This window comes from Nanorana parkeri, unplaced genomic scaffold, assembly GCF_000935625.1.
Source record: "Nanorana parkeri isolate BGI_ZX_2015 unplaced genomic scaffold, ASM93562v1 scaffold869, whole genome shotgun sequence".
Taxonomy (NCBI): Eukaryota; Metazoa; Chordata; class Amphibia; order Anura; family Dicroglossidae; genus Nanorana; species Nanorana parkeri.
This window is the reverse complement of record NW_017307137.1, coordinates 141,596-167,316: the sequence shown is the minus strand read 5'-3', so window position 1 is coordinate 167,316 and position 25,721 is coordinate 141,596. Positions and strand designations below refer to the sequence as shown.

At 41.1% G+C, this 25,721-nt stretch overlaps 1 protein-coding gene across 1 annotated transcript in view; it reads left to right on the top strand.

Annotated features, from left to right (window-relative positions):
- The first annotated feature begins 23,455 nt into the window (after positions 1 to 23,455).
- ZC3H12D (zinc finger CCCH-type containing 12D) overlaps positions 23,456 to 25,721 on the top strand; it is a 43,580-nt gene continuing 41,314 nt past the window's right edge. The window contains exon 1 of the mRNA XM_018565638.1: positions 23,456 to 23,769. Coding sequence (XP_018421140.1) covers positions 23,456 to 23,769 — 314 coding nt within the window. The remainder of the gene's footprint in view (positions 23,770 to 25,721) is intronic.

Genomic DNA, 25,721 nt, shown 5'->3' with positions numbered 1-25,721 from the left:
GCAGCCACAGGCATGTCTTCCAGAGGGAGATACATGGGATTTGTAGCTTTAGCATAGCTCGAGGATCAAAGTTTGGCTACCAATGCTATAGACCTTACTTTTTACTTTGCTTTGGGCCCCTAATTCTGTTGAGTCTCGCAGTACAGAATGTCAGAATATGAGGCCTCCTTTTAGGCCTGATTCACACTCGGCTATCCGAGAACTTGCGTTTGTGAGTGCTTTTGCCATGGTTGCTATGCATGATCCCATTCATTTCAAAAGGCTGCTGAATGCACGACAAACGTGGCAGAGAAGCTCATGCAGCATTTTCAGCTGCCAGCTTCTTGCATTTTTTGACCACGAGTTTAATACACGTCCACGCAATTCAAAAGTTCAAAAACACAAGCGCCATGCACCTTTCTGACACGCTTTTAGTGCGCATTCACATAACGCCAAAGTGTGAACCAGGAATAAAAAAAAAAACTAAAGTAAATTTTTTTTTAAGTTTTGGACAGAGTAATGGAGGGTTATAACCCTTGTCAGGTTTTTTTTGCCATCTGTGTCCCATTGGGGAGATGTCCCTTCACTTCCTGTCCAATAGCCACAACAGTAAGTGAGAGTAAACCCCTCAAAGGGAGGGGAATACCAGGTGGTGGTCAGCAGGGTCACCTGAACTAGTGTCTCCATTGGAAGATTTGCCATCTATTCCTGTTCTGGTGACAACCCACAATTTGGGATTTTCTTTCACTTTTCAGTGATAACAGTCACCAGTTTTGGCTTCAGTTAGACTTTCATTTTCTTTTTTCTTTCTTTTAAAAAATTCTTTATTTATAATTGTCATAACAAAAGTACAGAAAGGAGACAACAAGCGCAAAAAGTCCATAAAAAACAAGGTCATCATCACAAGATATTGGTTGTGTAGAAATAAACAGAAACAAGAACATAAATTCCTAACATGTCATCATGAAAAAGTGGGCAATAAGAAGAGGCCATAAAGCACATGACAAAACTACTACATAATAAACTATGCGCCTTCTGCTCCTGTACTCCCATGGCTTTTTATCACAGAGTTTTAACTGACAAACAAGTAACTCGCAAGAAACAAGAGTGGGAAATCAAAGAGAGAAGGCAGGTTAAAAGGAAGGGGAAAAGGGGAGAGAGAGCGAAGCAAAGAAGAAAAGACAAAAGAACCAGACAGATCCAGAAACAAGTAAAATCAGGAAAGGGAAACAACCAGGAGCCACCTAGCCCCTACTGTAGAACCAACCATCCTACAGGCCGTCAGGGTTCTGGCCCAGGAGAGACATATATTCAGAAGAAAAGGTAAAGTCGTGCCAGTAAAACCACTTCTTTCTGATGGCTTCCTCTCGACGGTGGAAAGACGTAGTCAAGTCCTCCATAGCACACAACTCTTGGACCTTTCTACACCATAGAGCGAGGGCCAGTGGGAAGGTCTCTTTCCAGCAGAGTGGAATACAAACTCTTGCCGCGTTGATCAAATGAACCAAGAGTGATCTCCTGTAGTGACGTCTCGACAGGTGGTTTAAATTGAGTAAATAGACAGCAGGGCAGTCACCCAGGTCAAACCCTGTCAATTTCTTGGACCAGAAGCGAACTCCTACTCAAAACGCCTGGAGGATAGGAAACGTCCAAAAAATATGCAATAATGTGCCCCAAGCTTGGTTACAGTCACTTCCAAAAAAGGGGAGAATACTGTGGAAAGACCCTATGAATAGATACAGGAACTCTGTGCCATCTAGATAAAAGTTTAAAGCCTGATTCTTGAATTCTGCAGGCCATGGAAGACTTATGGGCAAAGTAAAAAAGCCCTTTGGGCTTCGGAGAAAGAAACTCTCAAGTCCCTCTCCCAGTTTCTGAGATAACCCAGAACTTTCTCATTAGAGGAACTGTTAAGCATACTATACAGGAGCGAGAGCATGTGGCACAGTGGGACGGGATCTAGGCATAACATTTAAAAAGGGGATGAGCCCTCTCTCATGTCCTCGGGTTTGGGCAAGATAAGTAAAAAGTGTCGAAGCTTGGCTGCCCTCCAAAGGGGAAGAGGAGGTCAAGACCTGACCTCCTGAATGGAGGCCCAGGTTCCTGAGTAGATGAAGTGACAGGCCCTGAACTTATTGGCTTGGACCAGAAGAGTAAAGGCCAGATCTAAACGGCCTGGAATAAAGAGGGGGTGACCAATGATTGGAGAGGAACAGGTTAAATTAGCAGGTTCACTGAGGAGGCTCCACAGCTGCTTCACCACTAACCAGGTTGCACCAATCGTAGGATGGGAGCATAATTCAGGGCCCACAGCGTTGAAAAGATAAGGGGGTCCAGACAGAGGCTGGTCATGTCGGTTTTGTTCTATGTGGACCCACAATTTGAAGGGTGCGTGCTTGCACCAATCTAGTACCCTGGACAAATGGGAAGCCCTATAATAGAGGACCGAATCAGGGAATCCAATCCCTTCATTTAGTTTCTCTGGTTAACCAAAAACCATTAACTCGATGTATCCTATTTGCCCATAAGAATTTAATTCAGCATGTAGGGAGTGAAAAAAGCTGCCAAGAATCATAATCGGAAGGGTCTGGAACAAACATAGGATGTTCATTTTGATGATGTTATTCCTCCCGAACCAAGAGATGTCCAATGCCTTCAGGTTCAAGTAGAAGTGGGAAATTCAGGGAGAAAACTTCATCCAGATAAGCGGGTAGGTGCACCCCTGAAACCTGAAAACTACCCTGGAGAGCTTGAATAGGGCCAGCAAGGACATTAATAGACATTATATTTGTCCAAAACTGATCCTGATTTTTGTCAGATATTGAATATATGTTGCTCATGATTTCTTTAATACTTTTGCTTAAACTGCCAGATTGTGTAAAGGAATGATTGCATTGCTGGCAAAAATCAAGATGCGTATTTATTAAACCTGAAACCAATAGAATAATATTGATTTTTATTAACAACTTATGACAGTGTTCTAACTGCTGTTCTATGACAAAAGAAAGTGTTTTGCCTTAGAATTGCTCACCTAAAGAACAGTGTTCCAGACTAATTTAATATATTGTATACAGACATATACAGTACATATAGAGCTGCAAAAGCACCACTGCAAATATTTGCTGGCTTTTATCCTAGAAGGAAGTAGAAGTAAAAAAAATAAAGTTGTCCAGGTTAATTTGTATATTACTCGTGAATATAGTTCTACAGCTTCCTGGTAGAAGCAGAGATTTCTATTCTAGTGCATTTCATCCACTGACTGTCTAAATATGCACTTGTGAGATCTTGTGAGATCGGATGCAACATGTTAGTAGTCTGTAAGTATAAAAAATCTTTATATCTTTGTTTTTAATGTTATGCTATCTACAGCATAGTCATTCTAGCCATAGCATTTCATAGAAATAACAACATATACAGTGCATGTGCAGTTTGAGCCTGCACTAGTTCATTCAAAACAGTTTGTATTTTGTGTAATAAGTTATATAAATGGCTTCTACAACAAGTTATGTACAACGTATATGCAATTAGTTGTTGCAGTTTTTGTCACTGGCATTCATCATATGTGTTGGAATTCCTGCACATTGTACTAACATTGTGCTGTCCAATACAACATTTTTAAGGTCATATACAACTTCTGCATTAAAGGCTATGAGCAATTACAAGCACACGTTTCTCAAATGTGAAAATGTGTTGCACTAATCAGCATACATTTGAATTGAATTGCAATGTATTTGCTATACAGTGTTTGTTGTGTATGAAATCTGTCTTGAAAAAGTACACTGTATTTCCATTGTAAACTATATTTCATTTCCTCTGCATACTGGCCCACCGAGAGATTGCTCCACCCATCTACTAGGGACAGACAAACAAATAATAGGTTTAAAAGTCCCAGCCAGTGGTTTTCCTGTCTCTAATAGTTGGTTCACTGCATTTTAGGTGTTTGTTGGTTTTATGCTCCCTAGACAAGGATCTGATAGGTAACCTTGGTATATTTTAACCCCCTTGTTCATCTTTTAGCCAAACCTTTTGACTATGACTTGAGATCTTAAAGAAAATAGTCATCCTTTTGACTTAGAGGCTGATGGCTTTGATGAAGAGGTGGACTAAGGGGAATTAGAGGATCAGACTGACACTCTAGTGGTTTGTAAAAAAAAAATAATTAAATAGATTAAGGGTACTGAGTATCAGCTACCAGAGATTTACTTTAAATTTCTCAGCACAAAGAATGGGAAAACTTTTAAAATGACCCTATAGCTATGCTAAAAGTACTCAATGGTAACAACCTTGTGAAAGCACAGGCTGAATAATTACTTGTCCACTGGTCAGCAAAGGAAATCTTTGCTGCCTTCAAGAGCTCCTGGAGGCAGAGCTGTTGCTATCTGTCGCTTCCAAGTGTGTCAGATAGTGTTTGCCCCACGACATGATGTGGCAGCCGCTAAAGGATACAGTAGCGATGAAGGGATCAGTGGGAAGTGTTGGATAGATGCAGTGCCAGGAGCTTTTGAAGGAAGAGAGGATATTCCTTTTTAGCCTATTATTTTACAGGATGGCATCCATTGGGCACTTTTAGAATAGCATCACATTTGCTTTAAAGATGACATTTATGAAGAGCAAAACTCTAAACAGTACAATGTCTTCCAACCTATAAAGCTATACTGTCTTTGGTTAAATCTAAATGGAGTGAGATAAAAATGCATTTATTGCCTAATCTGCTTAAAGGGGACTTCACGTTAAAGAGGAGGATAATAAATTATGGGCAAAATGTCCAGCGATGGATAGGGACTCAAATATCCCCATTGGAAGATACGGGCATACTAAAACATCCTAGAGATAAAAAAGAAAGGTATTTTTTAAGGGACTTTAGGAGACTTTTGTGGCAGCTTTTAATCCTTCTTTAGCTATGAGTTGTGTGGAGCTCTTACTTCTCATGGTGGAGATTAAGTACTCAATATAGATGGGTACCAAAGGAGATGAAAAAAGGCTACAGATTGGAATTAAGCAATGGTGCCACATAAAGACTCAAATTCCCACCTTGTCAATCCTCAGGTGCTGCAAAGAATTGGAATCCTCAACTCTTTCATTTTGGTCATTTTGGAGGTTCCAGACAGACTCAGAAAGTGGGGACATATATTACTTGAACCTCTTTCTAGTTCCAAAGGCAAATGGTAGTGAAGAAATGCAAAATGCATTTCCTTGCCTTGGCTGTGAATTTGATTCCCAGGCACACTTGGTTTATATCAATGCAGAGAGATGCATGTTACTTATTAAAATTGCACCAAAAAGATCATACACGAGCAGTTTATCTACCTTGAGTCTTCATTATGGTCATAGTAGCAGAAGTAGCAGCCTCATTAAGACTTCAAAAAAGGCATCAGAATAATCCAGATACTGCTAACATTTTTTTTAGAGAAGGATTCCAGGTAGAATAAAACTTAATCCTTGCAGTAGGGCTACCCCTGCACTGCAAGGGTTAAGTGCTTGTTTTCATCTAGGGTATAAAATAACAAAGATTTACTCACCTGAACCTTGATCCCGCCTGGCTGCAGGGGTAAACCCAATGCAAGGGTTACATTTTATTTTGCCAGGAGTTCTTCTTTAAAGGAGAACTATGGGGTCAGTGTTTTTCCCCATAGTTCTCCTTAGGGTAACGCTCGCGGTATACTGAGACGCCGCAGCCGGATCGGATCCCGACTTAGACGACGGGATCCGCCCAGCTGCGTGAGTGACAGCTGGCTCTGCCTATCTAGTGGCAGAGCAAGCTGTACCCGCCCCCTCCCCCGTCCATTCCGCCAGTCAGCGCTGGCAGATCGGAGAGGGGAATCAAGCCCCTCCCCCTGTCACGGCAGAGAGCCGTGACAGGATCGAGAGGTGAGCGAACCCGGTATGTGTTCGCTCACCTCCCGATCTACTGAGCCGACCTGTGACAGTCTCATTGTCACAGGTCGGCTAGAACTATGAGGTGAGTGGAAATCACTCATCTCATAGTTCTCCTTTATTCACTTCCTGTCCGTCCATTTAACTACAGTGGCTTCTTGAATGCGGGTGGGAGTTTTAAAACGTCCTTTCCCCCACTTCCGCCTGTGCGTGTGCGCTGCGGAGACTGACTGCAATTTAAACAGCCGGCGATGGCTCTTTATATACAAGCCTTCGGGCGGCTATAGAACTCCCCATTCGCTTGTATGATGCATGCAAGTGTGCGCCTTCGCTTATGTCGCCGTCTGTTCTGGCCTCTGCTGTGCCTGGTGCGGGCCTGGGACCGGCACGGCAGCTCTCTGGACGGAGATCTGAGGGAGTTCAGCACACATCCTCCCACTGGTCTTCCCTCCAATCTCTGAATGAGTAAGTAATGTGTATTACATCACTTGCGCCTTCAGCTGTCATTTCTCCGGCTTCTGTAGCCCGGAGAGAAGCTGGTGAAGCAGATCTCTCATTCATCAGCTTCTTCGTAGGTTTCTAGGTGACATAGGGATCTAATTGACTCCTGATGTCTCCATAAAGAGAACCTGTCACTGTATATGTGATAGCAATAAAGCTAGGTGTAAAAAAGTTTAAAAAATTAGTCACATCAAAATAATGTAGGTCACATATAAATGTTTTTTTTTTTAAACACAAAATTTTTAAAGTCCTCTGCCCACACATACACAGATACAAACGCAAACATGCGTCGGGTGTGCCCATGTGTGAAAACTAAAATTGTGCCGTAAATGTTACATATCACCGCAAACGTTGGAGCATGAGCAATAATTCTAGGGCCATCAATCACTGTTAACACTAAATTGATGAATGGTAAAAGCTTTTAAACTAGGGCTGTGGAAATTTAACGATTCATTTCCTGATTAATCCTTAAACTTTTTGATCGATGAAAATTATTTTGATCGATCAAAAATGAAAACACTCACCTCTATGCCGGCTTTCGGGAGTTCCGTCACGTACATCGACGTCACCGGACTCCTCCCCCAAGTGGCTCTGTCGGCTAACGAAGGGAAGGGGGGAGGAGTCCGGTGGCGTTGATGTCCGTGACGTCACTGGACTCCTCCCCCTTCCCTTCGTTACCCAATGGAGCCACTTAGGCCGGTGAGTAAAAGGCCTATACACATACAGCACAGCAATGAAGTAATAAAATGAACTGGGATCACACTAATCCAGCGTTATTATTCTGAGTTGCCCCACTCAAGCGGCGGCCATATTGAGTGGGGCACGTGAGATTAATAACGTGCTGGATTAGTGTGATCCTAGTTCATTTTATTACTTCATTGCTGTGCTGTATGTGTATAGGCCAATGTAGTTTGATCTGTATATGCGTTATAATTAATCGAAATTAATTGATTAAAAACAATTTTGATTAATCGAACACGAACATTTTAATCATTACCAGCCCTATTTTAAACCATCACCTATGGCCAGTTTTTGGTATGGTGGTTTTTAGCAATTTCACAAGCGCGCGCAATTTTAAGGATTTACATGTTTGGTGTCTATTTACTCGACATGACCCCGCCTTTTATATTTGACCAAAAAATTGGGTAATAATAAATGTTTTAGGAGATAACGTAGGGAAAAGGTTTTATTTAATGTTTAGTACTTTTTTCTTTATATAGTAAAAAATAAAACCCCCAGTGGTGATTAAATACCACCAAAACAAAGCTCTATCTGTCCCCAAAACATTATATAAAATTATCCTGTCTGCGTCCGAGTAAGGACACCCAGACCTGCACAGATGTGATGTTTGGGTGTGCGTATGACAGCGTACGGCTTAATGCTGTGTGAATGAAGCCTAAAGGTCGACATAACATCTTTGAGCACCTTTGTTGACAATTCTGTTTCAGCTCACCACTGTATAAGAAGAAAAATTAGGGCAGTTGCCCTTATGTCAGTTCAGAAGGCCAGAGATTCCTCCTTGGATTGGGTGATTATGTCACCATCCTTCTGAGCTTTTGTTGAATTGCAACATGTCACACCGTGTTCTAAACAGTACAATGTCTTCCAACCTATAAAGCTATACTGTCTTTGGTTAAATCTAAATGGAGTGAGATAAAAATGCATTTATTGCCTAATCTGCTTAAAGGGGACTTCACGTTAAAGAGGAGGATAATAAATTATGGGCAAAATGTCCAGCGATGGATAGGGACTCAAATATCCCCATTGGAAGATACGGGCATACTAAAACATCCTAGAGATAAAAAAGAAAGGTATTTTTTAAGGGACTTTAGGAGACTTTTGTGGCAGCTTTTAATCCTTCTTTAGCTATGAGTTGTGTGGAGCTCTTACGTCTCATGGTGGAGATTAAGTACTCAATATAGGTGGGTACCGAAGGAGATGAAAAAAGTCTACAGATTGGAATTGAGCAATGGTGCCACATAAAGACTCAAATTCCCACCTTGTCAATCCTCAGGTGCTGCAAAGAATTGGAACCCTCAACTCTTTAACCCAGACCTGCACGGATGTGATGTTTGGGCGTGCGTATGACAGCGTACGGCTTAACGCTGTGTGAATAAAGCCGAAAGGTCGACATAACATCTTTGAGCACCTTTGTTGACAATTCTGTTTCAGCTCACCACTGTATAAGAAGAAAAATTAGGGCAGTTGCCCTTATGTCAGTTCAGAAGGCCAGAGATTCCTCCTTGGATTGGGTGATTATGTCACCATCCTTCTGAGCTTTTGTTGAATTGCAACATGTCACACAGTGTTCTTGGTAGCAGGCTATTTCCAAAAAAACTTCTACGTGATGGATCTCAAATATTATATTATTATGAGAATGATTCCAGGCTCCCTGTCATAAGTGGTCTAAGTATTCCATAAAACTGGGAAAAAGAGTTAATTTTGCCATTCTTTTTTCAGTTTCCAAAAATGAAAAGTAAAATTATTTGGTACATTTTTGAAAAAGCAGTTCTGCATTGTGTTTGGTTGGCTAAGGAATGATGAAAGGATGAACATTTCTTCAAAGCATAGGGAATGTTTAAAAAAAAGACACAAAAGACTTTGTTGCAAGGATTACAAGAGCCATCACCATGACTTATGTTGCTACAAGGAAGTATCCTTCAGTGGTGCATTCCACGAGGACAGTATCTGCCTCCAGGACAAAAGGAGCTTTAGCATTCGTAGAATATATCTGTAAGGCTGTTATATGGGCTAGTCTCCACACGTTCACCTAAACAGTACCTCCTGGAGCTCCAAAACAGTCAAGATCTGGCTTTTCTTCCTGCTGTTGTCCCACCCTAATGTACTGTATGTTTCTCTGTGGGCTACTGTGGAGAAGACACGGAAGTGTGTCATCACCTTTACTAGTAATGCAATGTTCATGATTCCTCCACAACCTGCCCTCATATCCCTCCCAATATTTATTTGCATTATGAGGAAGTCCCTACAGTGGACTTAATTTAACTTTATTTATTTAGAATGCTTCTCAGCTCCATCTAGTGGCCATAATGCAGTATTTTCTGAATGTTACATTCGACCTGAAAGGAAAAAATGCTAACAACATTAATTTTTGTCTCTATTTTACACAGAACAAACGTTCACAGAGATACACAGGACAAATGGCTCTGCAAATTGTTTATAAATAGACCCCTAAGTTTTCTCAGATCTCACTTTCTTTGTATCATAAATGTTTTTATAACATATGTGCAGTTATACAGTAATAATCATGCTATCTCCCCTTACTGCCATGGCTGCCTTTTATAATATCTATTACTTTCCTCAACTATTTAAGGGAGAGCTCTATAGTCTTTTTATTGCATTTTAAATGTTAAAGTGATGAGCTTAAAGTGAAGAGAGAAGCTGATTGGTTACCATGGGCAACTGCTCCAGATTTTGTCTGCTCCAGTTTTGATAAATCCCCCTCACTGTATATATTCATATTGTTGAATATATATGTTTTTCTTAATTATCTACATATAAATATTACATGTTTTAATTGTTTTTACCGAACCAAATTCAATCCAGTGTCTTTAGCTTCTTTAATGACTCGGGGTCACATTAAAGTTTACAGTTTTGCATAGATTGAGGTATGTTTGTGCTATTAACCACACTGACAAGTTGTGCCTCAGCCCTCCTCCTTTCTTCTATAACACATCAAAATAGTAAATATAAGTTTAGTTGTAGTAATATAACAAAGCACTTCATCACATTGCCAAAAGTGTTATAAGCCAACCTGTGGAGGGTTGACGTTTATCCATATCAGTTAGTCATTGTTTTCCTGTGACTTTATGGCCCCTTTCACACGGGTGTTGCGTCAGCCCATTTTTGACCCATGATTACACAGATGATAAACGGGCTGTAAAGTGATCATATGGAGATGATATAAATATCTATGGATCTCCTCCTGAGACAGAACAAAGGCACCAGAGGGAAACAGTGACATTATTTTTGCAAAGGACATACTTCCTCCTTTACATTGTATAATCAGTGCTTGTCAATCATTTTTCTATATAGATTTTATACATTTGGGCTGGACAAAAGACAAACATGAATAGCTTTGTTTTTGCATGTTTGTTGCAAGGCTAAAGGTCATGTAGCTTGCAATTTTGAAATATAAACATGATATGACTGCTAACCTGGTTTTGTGAGTGCCTTGAGGTAATGCAGAAATGTACAGTATTTACACATTTCTTCCTTGAACTAATAGCTTAGTGATGTATGGATATGCAATATTATTATTATTATTATTACTATTAAATATTATTATTATTATTATTGCTGTGGTTGTTGTTATTATTGTTATTTTGTATATAATCTTTATCGAAGAGAGTTCAGCCTCTTAATTTGGTTGGTTTACCATTAGGCACACTAGGTCTAAGACTGTAGTTGGCAGACACAACAAGATGCTTTTTCCCTGTATAGTAATCACAAGCACATTTTTTCTAATCATCAGTCCTCTAATCTAATCTTATTTACATACTGCCACAAAGTTATGAGCTAAGTTATGAGAAATAAACAAGGAAATGTTCTGTGTAAAAGCAGGTACTGTAACAGAAGTGTGTTCCTTTGGAGGCCACAGATTGTGTACTTGTAGGATACAACGATAGAAATGTGGTCATGCTCATTATATTGCACAGTAACTTATGGCAGTCAAACAGAATTCAAGCCTCCGCTGTCTAGAATTACTAGATATATTTAGACTGATAACAGATTGCTTGCTATAGATAACTGCCCTTTGTACTCCTCCTTTTATACTTCCTTTAGGGCGTGTGCACATAAGAAGCACAAAAATACCAAGCATATATTAATGTTTATTCATAGACAACTATATTAATATTTGAAGTATTTCAAAGCATTTTATGAGAATTTGTAAACATGGTGACATTTTGTAAAGCAGAGTCTTCCTCCTGTCCATTTCCATACCTCAGTACGGACATTCAGTAACATGGACGGGAGGAAGAATGAATGTACTACAAGTGTGCTGACGAGGCGGGATGGGGATGGGAGGTTTGTGGATTTGGGTTGCGACCATGTTTCATGTTACACCCTAAATATGGATGTAACATTAGAAAAAAATGGTCAGAAAAGTAAACTTTAAAATACATACTTTAGAAAATATTTTATGTAAGAACCCCCTATGCACAGTGCCCTAGTGTGAATGTACCTAACTGAAGACAATGCTATAGTTCATACACATTTCGCAGAGTAAACAAAACTTGCAGAAAAGTTAGCATTACAAAACTATCTGCAACAGGTAGCATAATCGTCAGCGCTTACCTCTTCCTGCTCCTACTTCAGCAAATTGCCCAGAAAATTATTATAATACAGGATTTATATAGTGCCAACAGTTTGCACAGTAGTTTATAAAATAGAGGGAAACGGCAAAGTTACAATACAATTTCAATACAGGACGGTTAGGAGAGACCTGCTCATGAGATTTTACAATCTAATAGATTGTACTAGAATGCGTCTATGCATTACTGTAGTAATGTAAACGTAAAATAATATAATATATAATAGACAAAATACGTTTTCAGCTTTTGTAGTAGATAGTGCTGCTGCCTGTCGATCTTTATATTGCTTTCTGGTCTGGATAGATCAACAGTGTGCATCTAAACAGCAATAAATACTGCAAAAAAAAAAACGTGTTCCCTTTTAGTTTGGGTTGTCACATTTTATGTAGTGGTAAAAAAATAATAATAATTCTGCTCAAAAATGAAAATTCTTTCTCAAAAATGCTTTCTGCTTTCAAAAGTTTTATTGTTTTCATCGAAACATAAAATCACAAGATACAACATTGCTCAGTAAAACCTAATTACATTTATAAACACAGACATTACAATTCTTGCCTGGCAGGTTTCTTATTCTCCATCCTACCCTGTAGAAGTATATATTGCTAGCCTTAACATGTTATACACATATAGTTTCTTAACACCTCCTTATAGAGGGCAGAGAAACTACCTTATTGATCCTTTAGTGAAGATCCAATCTTGAATCACTATTTTTCACCAGGATTTGCTTTAAGCACGGATTCATAGAAATATTTTATTAACAAACCAGTCAGTGAAATTAATGTTAATATAAAGATAGTTACTGCCATTATATCCCTAACAAGCAACTTTAACACAAAACCAAGGACCTAAAAAGCAATCGGGCATAGCCCTCATTTTGCAAAAGTAATAAATCTGTAAGATTGCCCCCTCCTACTAAACAACCTCTATGGGTGAAACAATACCATTCCAGCCATAATGGTTTCCCATTCTCGTCATGTCATAAAAGATTGTTTATAAATGGTCTTGGCATTCTAGGAAAATAGAATTGCACTACACTTAATAATAACCAAAAACCTCCTCGACATGACATGATGTTAGTGGGGATCCCATTCTATATCAGTTAAATCACTCACATTTATTTTAAATCTTAAAAGTATTCATTTAGGTTTATAACCCCAGACAGACTAGATTAATTGACAGCCTTAACAAAGGCAATTTACAAAAAATACAAACAAAGTTTGGTCGGCGTGGGTTGAGGTCTAAGATCTACCCATTTTTCTTACGTTATTGTAGGGCTTGTATAAGCCAGCCAAGGCCCCCAGATCTGATCGAATTGTGTGACTTTATCCATAAGGATACTCGCTAGCTTTTCGTGAGCCATGATCCAAGATAACTTATTCACTTGCCTCAATGATATCCTAGGGGTTTTCCAGGCCTTAGCAATGATGATTTTAGCTGCCAGGAATATCAAAATTATAATTTGTGTACAGTACCTGGAGACTCCGGGGACGGCTTCATTAAGCAGGGCATATCTAGGGTCCCTAGGTGCACAAACACCTGTGACCCGAACTATTAAATTGAAGACCTTTCCCCAGAATCTACGAACACAAGGACACGACCACCATACATGATACATGGTGCCCCCGAGCCCACATCCCCGAAAGCACACAGGTGATGATCCTGGGTACATGCGGGCCAGTCTAGAGGGCACCAAGTACCACCTAGAGAAGGCTTTGAAATTAGCCTCCAATAGTGAGACATTAAGTAGAAGTTACCGTATTTAAATCCTGTTCCCAGGCCAACATGTATGGCTGTTTGGGGCGGGGGGGGGGGGCTCTAACATAATAGCGTAGAGCAGAGAGATAGCCCCTCTTTGATTAATAGGCTGGAGAAACCGACGTTCATACGGGGTGAGGCTACTGCCAGAGTCACTTTGTGCTAGTATAGTACGCAGATAGTGATTGATTTGGTAGTAGCGAAATAACTCTGACAAGGGCATGCCCAAAACCTCCCTGCAATACTGCAAAGTCAGAGGCTTCCCCTTCTTGAGGTTTTGACCAATTCTATACAAACCCTTGTCCTGCCACCACTGAAATAGTTTAGGATCCCTACCAGGCTCAAATGCCGGATTCTGATATAATGGTGCAAGGGGGGTATGGGGTGAGCTAATGTTCCCTGTAGGTTATTACCCGATCCCAAAGGGCGAAAGAGTTAGAGAGAGTTGGAGCCAAAATGGGTGGACGCAGTCTAGAAGGTGTCCACTTCAATACATCTAAAGGTAAATCTCTAGCCGCCTTGGCCTCCATAAGGACCCAATCTGGGAGTTCCTCCGCTGAATATATAGCTGATAATTGAGCCACCCGTGCAGCCCGGTAATAGTGATGTACATTTGGAACTCCTAGCCCCCCCAACTCTCTAGTGCTGTAGAGCGTAATCCTAGGTAAACGGTGATCTTTACCTCCCCATATAAATTTCAAGCTTGACTGAAATGTAGCTAATTCGGATCTAGGAACAGGAATGGGGAGGGCCCTAAATAGATATAACAGACGAGGGAGTAAGGTCATTTTTATAGCTTTTTTTCTCCCCAGCCAGGAAAAGTTACACAGGGACCACCTTTCCAGGTCCCCCTTCAATTTTTTAAACATAGGAGGAAAATTCGCCCGATACAAAAGGTTGAATTAGGGAGTAAGATTAATCCCTAAATAAGGTAGCAGGGATAACGACCATGAAAAAGGAAAAGCAGCTTTTAGCATATCTACTTGCTTAGGGGGAAGATTTATATTCAGGGCCAGGGACTTAGCTGTATTTATATGCAGCCCAGATATCTTCGCAAATCTATCCAGAGATGACATTACATTAGGCAGGGTGATCAATGGCTGTGTAAGAAACAGCAGTAAATCGTCTGCAAAAAGGACACATTTATGTTCCCCACCTCCACAGTGGACTCCTTTAATGTTAATATTCTCCCGTATAGAGATAGCAAGGGGCTCAATCGCCAAGACGAATAATAATGGGGAGAGGGGACAACCCTGTCTAGTGCCCTTACAAATTTGAATTGGATCAGACTTGAATCCCTGCATTTTGATAGTTGCTGAGGGCAAGGTATATAGATTCCGAAGCAGACGCCAAAAACCCTTTGCCAAACCCCCACTCTTCCAGTAACGTAAAGAGGTAAGTCCAAGATATTGAGTCAAAGGCTTTTTGTAAATCAATAGATAACAACAAGCCCGTGGCCTCTGGGGTTCCGCCCCATCCCGACTTTAGCAACGATATTATATCGATTGCTCTGCGAGTTTGATCCGGCCCCTGTCTCCCTCTAATAGACCCCACTTGATCTTTATCACTGGTTTATCACTTTATAAGTGGCTAAGAACACATTAATTATGTTAGCTAAAACCTTCGCAAGCAATTTCATATCGTTATTAATCAAGGATATGGGTCTATAGTTAGATACTTCTCCTGGGTCCTTATTAGGTTTACGGATTAAGCCTAAAACGCCTCATTCATTAGTATCTCTTCAAATTTTTTATAATAGCCAGCTGAGAAGCCATCTGGGCCAGGGGCAGAGGATACTCTTGTCTGTTTAATAGCTTGTTTAATTTCAGATTGAGTAACTGGTTCTTCCAGTAAGGCTATATGTTTGGGGTCTAGATTAGTGAGTGCCACGGATCTTAAAAATTGCTGTATTAGGGGCTTGGGGGACACATGGGTGTTAGCATACAGTCGGGCATAGAAATATTCAAATTCCTGGACTACCACTTTAGGGTTATGTCCCAGTCGCACCTCTTATTTTAGGAATAGAGTAGTTACACAATTTAGGAGATAATTTAGCAGCTAACAATTGGCCAACTTTGTCCCCATGGGAGTAAAAATTTTGATGAGACCAACGGAGGCTCCGCTCCGCCACCGTGGTAAGGGCTAGATTTAACGACAAGCAAATCTGATCGATGCGGTCTCGGATATCCTTTGTTGGCTTACACTTGTGTGCACGAGTTATGTCAAGCATCTCCCCTTCCAATTTGGAGATATGTGATGTCCGTTGGCGTTTCCTGCGGGTAGCAATGGAAATTAAGTGCCCTCTTAAAGTGGCCTTGTGAGCTTCCCAATTGGTAATGGGCGAGATAATTGATGGAGTATTGATACAGAAATATTCAGTGAGAAGGATCTGAACCGCCGCTACCACCACAGGGTCACTGAGTAGTGAATCGTTAAGTCTCCAATGATATGGTTCTCGAGCAGGTTGGGCCAATGAGGAGGTTGTTACAACAAGTGAATGATCGGACCATGAAATCTCTCTAATTTTAACCAAACTCATGCCAACAAGCATCTGGGGCGAGACAAAGATATGGTCTATGCGGGCATAGGTAGCGTGTGCGTGTGAGAAATGGGTGTATGAGTGTAGGAGCTTTGCCAGCTTCAGTCCACGTTTAGAGGGGTATTTCATTTTAGAACCTGATAGATGAGATTTATCAAGTTTAAGGTCTAAGGCTAGGTTAGAATCTCCAGCTAATATTACTGTCCTCTCGATGTGGGGAGAGAGCGTATTGAAAAGATGAATGAAAAAGGGAATTTGAGCAGAATTGGGGGCATAATAGGAGATGATCGTAAAAAGGTGCAGCCCTTCGCCATCAGATAGCGTCCTTCAGGATTCTTTATTTCTAATTGCAGCCTAAACGGGACATGCCTGGCAAATAGAATAGCTACCCCCTTAGATTTGTCTGCCGCATTAGCCAGATAGTATTGAGTATAGTTGTTATGTATAAACGATGGATTATAACTATTTGGAAAATGCGTTTCCTGGAGACAGAGCACATCTATTTTTTGGGAAAAATAGTGATTAAAAGCCACTCGCCGTTTAACAGGCGAGCTTAAGCCTTGCCCATTATGTGTAGCTATGCGGATATCATTTTCACATGAAGCCATGATTTGTGGGTGGCTGTATCATTCCAATCGGACCCTCAAGTGAATACTCAATTACCCACCGAAATCGATGGTAGGCCTGCTTCGTTATTTCCAGAAAGTTCCCGCTTAACTGGAACCTGGGACAGTTTGGGTAGCCTACATCTCCCCAACCAAAGGGACTTATATTGCACTTCGGATACAAAAAGTAAATAAAGAAAAAGTGAACATACAACAATAAATCTAACATTTTACATAACATACAACATTTAGAGCCTCTAAATACCCTATCGAAGTGCCATTTAAGAGCTGCCCATTGCGGACAGCTCACTTGACTCGAACAGAGGAACCCCCAATGGTCGAGTCAAGTGCGGGCAAACAGCTACCAACGGCAGCCTAACCCCGCCCCGGGTATATAGCATCCAAAGACCAAAAAAAAGATACTCGGTTGCTCTTGCTTTAAATCTTGCATAGCTGAGTATTTGAGTATTTAAGGCTGCTATACCTCGATCTACCTGGTCCCAGTGATAACTAAATAGTTATATTTACAATATTAGTAACGTTTGCAGTCATAATAATGATGTCCCTCAAATCTTATCAAAGACTTGAGTCCCTGGATAGTGAATACTAATTTATAGGTGCTCTGAATAAATTTACTAATAAAATGCCTTATATACATAAGTATCGCTTAATAGCAGATATTAACAGATATTTAACTAGTGAGATGCCTTAAATGGCATTAACTATAATAAATCTTAGCAAACTGAAGTAATTGTGATTATCCCTTAGGTTCCCCATTACTTATATGAAACATTTTTACTCGGGTTCTTATTACACCCAAATTAATGCCTCCCTTATCAGAGGCTTATTGTATATGTGTAATCCCATTGTGTTGAGTGGAAAAATTTCACCCAAAATCGCTTTGTTCCTCACATACACCCCCTATAAGTGCATATTCAACCCAAATATCTGGGCACAGGTCCACTCCCCAACGCCTCATCTCGCCAGCGGGACAGACCCCAACCGATTGTCGTATCTCCCAGTCGGTTAGGTCCGCTAATAGAGGAGAGAAAAAAAACAAAACGAAAAAGCCCCTATAGGTGCAAAACCATATTAAAGTAGATTCCAGTGACGGGGATGTGAAGTGTCATCGCCCCTTAACTCTTATAAAAAGTTTGTATGTGATAAGTAATAAATAAAGTAAAGTGATTTATTACTACTTCTATTTATCGAACATTTTTAACTCAAAATTAATTTCATACCCACAGTGTTAAGTAAGCTAGGATCCCTAACCAACAATTATTAGGGATACATCATTTAATCTATTTCTTCATGTCCAATATCAACAGTCCACCAAAAGGACCTGTAGTTGTCAATCGAGGCATAGCAGCCATTCTCACCCCCCTGAATTCTCATCGGGTCGGGGTGGTAAGAGCTGGAGAACGTGAATGTGGTCGATCCCATAGTGGCGACAACGGGGCAATTGTATTTCCTCTGTTCATAGTAGCTTGTGGTGGACTCTTGCCCGGTTGTGAGGGCTCCGCTATACTCAAGCCCAATTGCAAAAACAGCTCTTCTCCCTCTGAGATCGTGGAGAAGGAGGAAGATTTATTCCTTAGAAGGAAGTGCACTCGCAATGGAAAAGCCCATCTGTACTTAATAGTGTGTTTAGACAGAATTTGCAAAAGGGGCCTCAGGGTTCTCCTTTTCTGTATGGTATCCGGAGAGATATCCATATATATTTGTATCGGGTGAGATGCGATCTGCAGGTCAGAGATATTCCGGGCTATAACCATCAACATTTCTTTAATCTGACAATAGTGTGGTCTCACAAGGATATCCCGAGCTGGGCCATCGGGGCACGGTGCAATAAGCGCCCTGTGGACCTTATTCAATTCAAGTTTGTGATCTGGTATGCCAGGGAGAGTGTCCTTTAAAAACAATCGAACTGTGGCATCCAGATCAGTAATTGACTCTGGAAGTCCTCTAATCCTGAAATTGCCTCTCCGAGACCGATTTTCAAGGTCGTCTATTTTGGCTCAGAGCCTCATCTAATTGAGTTTGTGCAGTTTGAATATTAGCAGCATTTGTGTTTGTACGAGCAATTGTGGCATCTACCTTTTGCTCAATGGTGTCGATCCGTGTACCCAATTCCTGGAAATCTGCTTTTATGTCCGCTATGATTTGTCTGGCGGTGCGAGCTAGTCCTTTGTCTAAAAGATCGGACAGTTTAACAATTAAAGGGTGATCATCTGCTATATCCACTTGAACATGGTCGCCATGCAATATGCATGGTGGCTTATATTCAGCTGGAAATTCTATCTGAGTAGATAGTATCTCCTTTATTGTACGCTCAATAAGGGAGACCCTAGAAGCAGGTGATTTTTGATCAGGAGAGTCTGTACTCACTGTTGTCCGGTGCATAGAATCGGAGGAATCTTCCACATCGCTGTGCCTAGCTCATGGCTGTTTCTGCTGTGTAAGAGATGGCGAAGATGCGACATCCATCTTAAAATTCCCGGTCTCAGGCCGATGCTTCTGTGATTGCTTTCCTAGACCTCTCGGTCTCCCCCCGGCCATCGAGATGTATTTAATACTTTTAGGTATATATGTAGTTCCTACTGGTAAGGAGAGAAAATAGCTCACATCACGTATCTATGTTAATGGTCCCAGGTCAAGCACCCAAGTCTGCGATGTAAACGGAAATATTGCTGGTATTCTCCACAAATGGTTTATAGTCCATCACTCACTTGGACCGCCTTTTAATTATCAAGCTAATTACAATCAGCATGAGACAGGCCTGAGAGATTAAAGCATTTGGAACCTCTATGTACATTCCCTTTAAGACAGGCACAGCTGTATTTAATTCAAAAAGTCCTCCAGACCATTAGCCCTTCACAATAATCTTGTGTAATATTAGCACCTCAAATACTTGCAGTGCAGCTGAGTAGCTGAGTAGCAGTGCTTTGCCACTAGCAAAAATCCATGTTTTTAGGGATGTCCCGATGCCACTTTTTCAGGCCCAAGTACAAGTACAAGTACATCCCCTCATGTACTTTCCGATACCAATTACCGATACTTTTTCTTAAAGGGACAGGTGACTTTAAATGATCCATAGTAGAACTACATGTTATGTACTATGGATCATGGTTTAACCTATTCATGTTAGCAGTGGAGAATTGTAACTCTATTGCTGGAGTGTAGTGGAGGTGTGTGCTGTATATATGCACTACATATACATTATACACGTCCGCTAACATAGCGCAAGCTTCGGCGCTAGGCTTCGGGGCATTTTGACAAGTACAAGTACTTGTCAAAATGCCCTGTATCGGGCCCGATTCCGATGCTAGCATCGGTATCAGGACATCCCTACATGTTTTAATGCATAGTCCTCCCGTCACTTAGCTAATCACTGACCCAGGTTAATTCAGACCTATGTTGAAACAGTTAGCCCAATATTAACCTAAATGGCAGTCTTGCATAGTTTTTAAAAAAGATACTTGCAATTCAGTGGGTGGAGGTGCATAACAGTTAGCGAGAGTTCATATGTGCTGCGTATGTAGGTAAAGCCCTGGAGCCCACACTAGTAGCCAGCCGGCTCCTGCCCCATCTCACGGTATGGCTCTATCCCCATCCAGGACACGACAGGTCTCCCAGGTCAGCGGCAGCAGGCAGTCCAGCATCCACCCTACTCCGCTCGGACGCCCAGCATCAACAGACGGCGCAGCCTCAGTCCGTCATCAGGTAGGGGAGGAGCCGCCCGGCTCCTCTCACAGATGCGACCACGGAGCTCTCCGTCCGACCGGCTCCAGGCGAAACCATGTCCTCAGGTAACTACCTAGATCTCGGACCTTTAAAGCCCCTTGCAGCGGGTATATAGAGAGCAACCAAAAAGCTGGGGCCAGGATGTTGCGGCTGCCGTGGCGCAGAGCTCCCACGCTAAGCAGCCATCTTAGCGGAGTTTGCGCAATGCGCCCCACTGTAAGAGTTTGTCTGGAGTTCAGCCTCATCTCAAAAATGCTTTCTGTAGTGCAATTCCTTCTTGTCCTTTTTGTACTGTGATTGGTTATCTTACCATCTCTGCTATGCCAGTTAAGGAGAAAATGTTTTCCAAATGCCCCTTGGAAACTTCATCAAGAGGATTCTTAGCTCAGATGACATTTTAACTGGCAGACAATTTCCTGGTGAGAGAAATATTTTACATGCCCAAAAGAATGAAACTCCAGACACTGTTTTTAGTTTTGGATGGAATAAGGAAGAGTTAAAGTTACGTTAGATTTTTATTTCTGTTTGTTGCACCCATGGGGAGGTTTTCCTTCACATGCTGTCTTTTTGACGCCTACACAAGAGATGGGGTGGGGAACGGTTGTCACCGTTACGGGATGACAGGGATAGAAAAATTGTCAGAAGATCTTATCTTTACTCATTCTGCTTAAAATGCATTTGTGTTTTTGTCTGTATCCCTGTTGGGGAGTATTTTCATAACTTCTTGTTAAAGGAAGTGAAGGAGTAGGGAACACCCAACAACAAAAACCTGATGGAGGCTGTAAAGGTTCCCTGCTCTGTCCAAAATCTACAAAACTAAGGTAGCATAATCTGTCAGCGCTTACCTCTTCATTGTTTCATTTAGGTCAAAATAGCTGATTTGGCAAAAATTCTCCAATTCAGATTACTTTTGAGTTCAGCTATGTTGTCCTAGATTGTTCACTTCTCCTGCCTTCTCCAAACTCTTCACCCTTTTGTGAATAGCCCTGTAAATACAAATGTTGGCTTTAGTTTGGTTTTAAAGGCTAATTTATATATATGCCGCTGACACTCAAATATATCTTCATACTCCACAACTCACCCCCTCAGTGTCCTTGCGTGTCACTAATCTACTAACTGACATATCAGTCTGGATGTCACAACCGTTCTTAAAACTCAACCTTTCAAAAACTGAGTTCATGATATTTCCTCCTGCCCATGCAACTTCCCCCAACTTTTCCCTTGCAATTGATAACACAACTCCAAAGTAGCAAACAGTATATAACAAAAGCGCCAGGTGCTTGTATCCCAACACAGAGAATATCTGTAGTGATCTCAAAGTAAAACCGCAGATGGGGCAGGCTCTCAGACAGGCTTTGGGAAGCCTCAACTCTGGAAGAAACAAAATACAAAGAGCGCCTCCATCGCGTAAAAACGTTTTAATAAAGTGGATTTAAACAAGTAAAACCATACTCACAAAGGTAGAATTTTTACAGGCATGAATAGATAAAAAAATTCATGCCTGTAAAAATTCTACCTTTGTGAGTATGGTTTTACTTGTTTAAATCCACTTTATTAAAACGTTTTTACGCGATGGAGGCGCTCTTTGTATTTTGATAACACAACTATCCAACCCTCCTCCCATGCCAAGGTGCTAGGTGTCATCCTTGACTCGGACCTCACCTTTCTGCCCCACATCCAATCACTATCCAAATCCTGCCACCTTCACCTTCGTAACATCTACAAAATATGCCCCATCCTCACCAATGAAACCGCAAAGCTACTCATCCACTCACTTGTTATCGCTCGTCTTGACTATTGTAACTCCCTCCTCATTGGCCTACCTCTACACAGGCTATCCTCGCTTCAGTCTATCATAAATGCAGCTGCTAGACTCATCCACCTAACCAACCGCTCAATATCTGCAATATCTGCAACCCACCTCTGCCAATCCCTCCCCTGGCTTCCAATAGCACAAAGGATACAATTCAAAACATTAAAAAACACTTACAAAGCAATCCACAACTCTGCCCCCGGCTATGTCTCAAACCTTGTTTCAAAGTATCACCCTAATCGTCCCCTCCACTCTTCCAAAGACCTCCTGCTATCAAGTCCCCTCATCAAGCATCCCATGCTCGCGTCCAGGACTTCTCTAGAGTCTCTACCATCCTCTGGAATTCTTTACCCCAACCTGTCTCTATCTCCCACTCTGACAGCCACCCTACTTACCTGAATTGGGGGATTCTTCTCCTAATGGGCCTCTGTGTATTTTTTCATTTGGCATGTCATGCATGCACAGTCAGGTCATTTATCCGCAATCCATTAACAGGAGGGAAAAGCTAAAACTCCCATCTGCCACTGCAGCAGAGGGACTCATAGATCTCAATGGAGTACAAGTGTGAGGACGTCACTGCACTTGTAGTCTGTTGATAACTTCCTCCAGCTCTGTAACTGTAGGGCCATACTGAGGTAGGAGGAAGAGTCTACAGGATCCACTGATTGTGGTTGCAATGCTTTGCAGGCTCCAATGAAAAAATTAGTAAATGCAGTTTTTTTTCCTTTTTGCAACATGAGTGCATTTTGTTTGCAAAATGTTAAATATTCCTTTAATAAGAAATGGGTAAAGAAGCTAGAAAAGTAATAAAAAGAATTCTAGCTTACCAGCCAGAGATTAAAAACATATGTGGAACATGTTCACAGAAAGAAGTAATTACTATAGTGTACTATTTTTCATTAGTCATGTTTTCACATTACAGCACAGTAGTAAGAACAGCAATATTTGGCCGCACAACTGGTATGACTAATAGAAAATCCCCTAGCTAACATAACTTCCTGACCCAAAATGTAAAAAAAAAAGTGTAAAACCATGTGACACGGCTTGTTTCATTGTTCATTTTCATGCTAACTGACATTCTCTTTTCTTTCTCTGATCTGGAGCAGCTACATCTATTTACATTCACTGCTGGATTAAATCACACCAAGTGCCCACCAGTGCGGTCTTTATCTTCTCTGAAAACTTCCACACCAGAATGTAACCGAAAAAACAAAGTCCGTGCTTTGCTGGAAACCTTCTGAACCTATCTATGATTTGGAAAGCAAAGGACAAAGACAAATTAAAAGTATCTTACGGAGCCCATCTCAACAACATGGATGGACAAGATAGAAAGCTGGTTTGGTTTCAAAAACTTGGCTATGCAGAAGAAGATATAAAGAAAGCATTGAAAAAGCTGGGTGAAAAGGCACTGGATAACGATGTTTTACAGGAGCTCATAATCACAGGAAACAGAGCACAAGCTGAGAAGGATACCGTATCCCCAAAAACCGTCATGCCAAGGCTGGTGGCTCGTGGGTGCGGCGGCACAGAAGACACTGAAAAGAGAAACCATACAAAGGAGGACAGCAATCATCCTTCCAACAATTTAAGAGCTATAGTCATAGACGGTAGCAATTTAGCAATGAGGTAGGGATTGATCCGTCCTCAAATTTCTTTATAAGTTTTGTACATTATAGTATTAAAGTGCGTCTAAAAGCAAGCCATATTATCACTTCCCTACTCTGTCCTAAACTACAAATAAAAGTTTTGCAATGATCAGATTTGAAGATATTTAAACTTAAATTATATTCAATAGTTAACTTGGATGTACATTTTTACATAATCATTATCTCCTTAACTTTGCTTAATACTAATGGTGGATACTCTTAAATTCTGCTAATCAAAGTTGGAATGTTATATTCAGGGCTTGAAAAATTTGACGGTGTCTCACCAGTCAGTCAAAAATTTCACCAGTCAGCATGACCGGAATATAGCTTTGCAATTTATGTAAAAAAAATTTGGGGACAGATAGAGCTTTCTTTTGTGACCCCACGGGGGGTTATTTTCTTTTACTATATAATGAAAAAAGTACCATAAATGTAAGAAAAAAAAAAGGTTCCCTGCGTTTATTCTTACCCATATTTTTAGTAAAACATAAAAGTCGGGGTCACGTCGGGTAAATAGACACCAAACATGTCAAGCCTTAAAATTGCGTGCGCCCGCAAAATCACAAAAAACGCCCATAGGCGACGATTAAAATGCTTTTACTGCTCATCAGTTTAGTGTTATCAGTGATTAATGGCTCTCAAAAATTTTTGCTCTCACTCCGACGTTTGCAGCGATATGTAACATGTGCGGCACAATATGCGCAATCGTCGTTTTCGCACGTAGGCGCACCCAACGCATATCTGCGTGTGTATGTGGGGGGCGGGGACTTTAAAAAAATGTTTTCTTTTTTAATTTTTTTATGCTTCTTTATTTTTTTATGAATCTTTACTTTTTTTATTACTTTTTTTTTTACACATAACTTTATTGCTATTACATGGGGGGCTAGGAAGCCCCCTATGGGATAGCCAATTTACATGACAGGTCCTCTTTATGGAGACATCAGGAGTCTCCAAGGGACCCCCAGAGAAGCTGATGAAGCATAGATCGGCTTCATCAGCTTCTGTAGCTGGAGAGTGACACTGAATGCAGGAAGTGATGTAATATACATCACTTCCTGCATTCGGGGACTGAGAGGAGATCAAAGTGTGTTCGTATACTGAACTCCCTTTGATCTCTTGTCACAGAGCCGTGCCGGTCCCGGGCCGCATCGGGCACAGCGGATCTCGGGACCGGCAACGGCAGTGACAGCTGCTAATACAAGCGATCGAGCGTCTCTAGAGAAGCTCGATCGCTTGACTGTGTTAAGGTGCCCATACACCTTACGATTATCGGACAATTTTCGTATGCGATCGACTTTTCGTCCGATAATCGTATGTGTGCATTGCAGTGTCCGACCGACATTAATGTACAATCGTACGACTTTTAAAGGTCAAGCATGTTTGAAAACTTTGCTAGATTTTACGATTTTCGTAAGGTTGCTGGCGTTTCCGTCCGTCAAAAGCCGTACGATCTACACTGCGCTGGCGCTAACGAAAATACGGCAAATCAATTACCACATTTCGTCCAGGTGCTTTTCGTTAATTACGGCTAAATTAATCTTGCGATCATCGGGGCAGGATGGGGCTGCCGTACGAAAATCGTACGACTATTCGATCATCGGACGAAAAGTTTAGTCCGATAATCGTAAGGTATATGGGCACCTTTAAGCTCCCGGCCGGCCGTTATAATTACTGCTCGTTGGGCTCCACCGTCCTCTCGTCACAGACGAGTGGACGAGTGGATTTTTCAAGCCCTGGTTATATTATTAAAATGTGTGATTTTCTTTCTTATCCTGACATTGTTAAATGTGCAGGAACTGCTGCGGTTGATGCCCAGCGGAATAAAGTAACAGTATACAAATTAATAGGGAAGGTCTAATTTGTTAGGCTTCATAATGCCTTGTTAAGGCTATAATACTTTTCATAAAGGATCTTATTTATGCATTTGGTGTG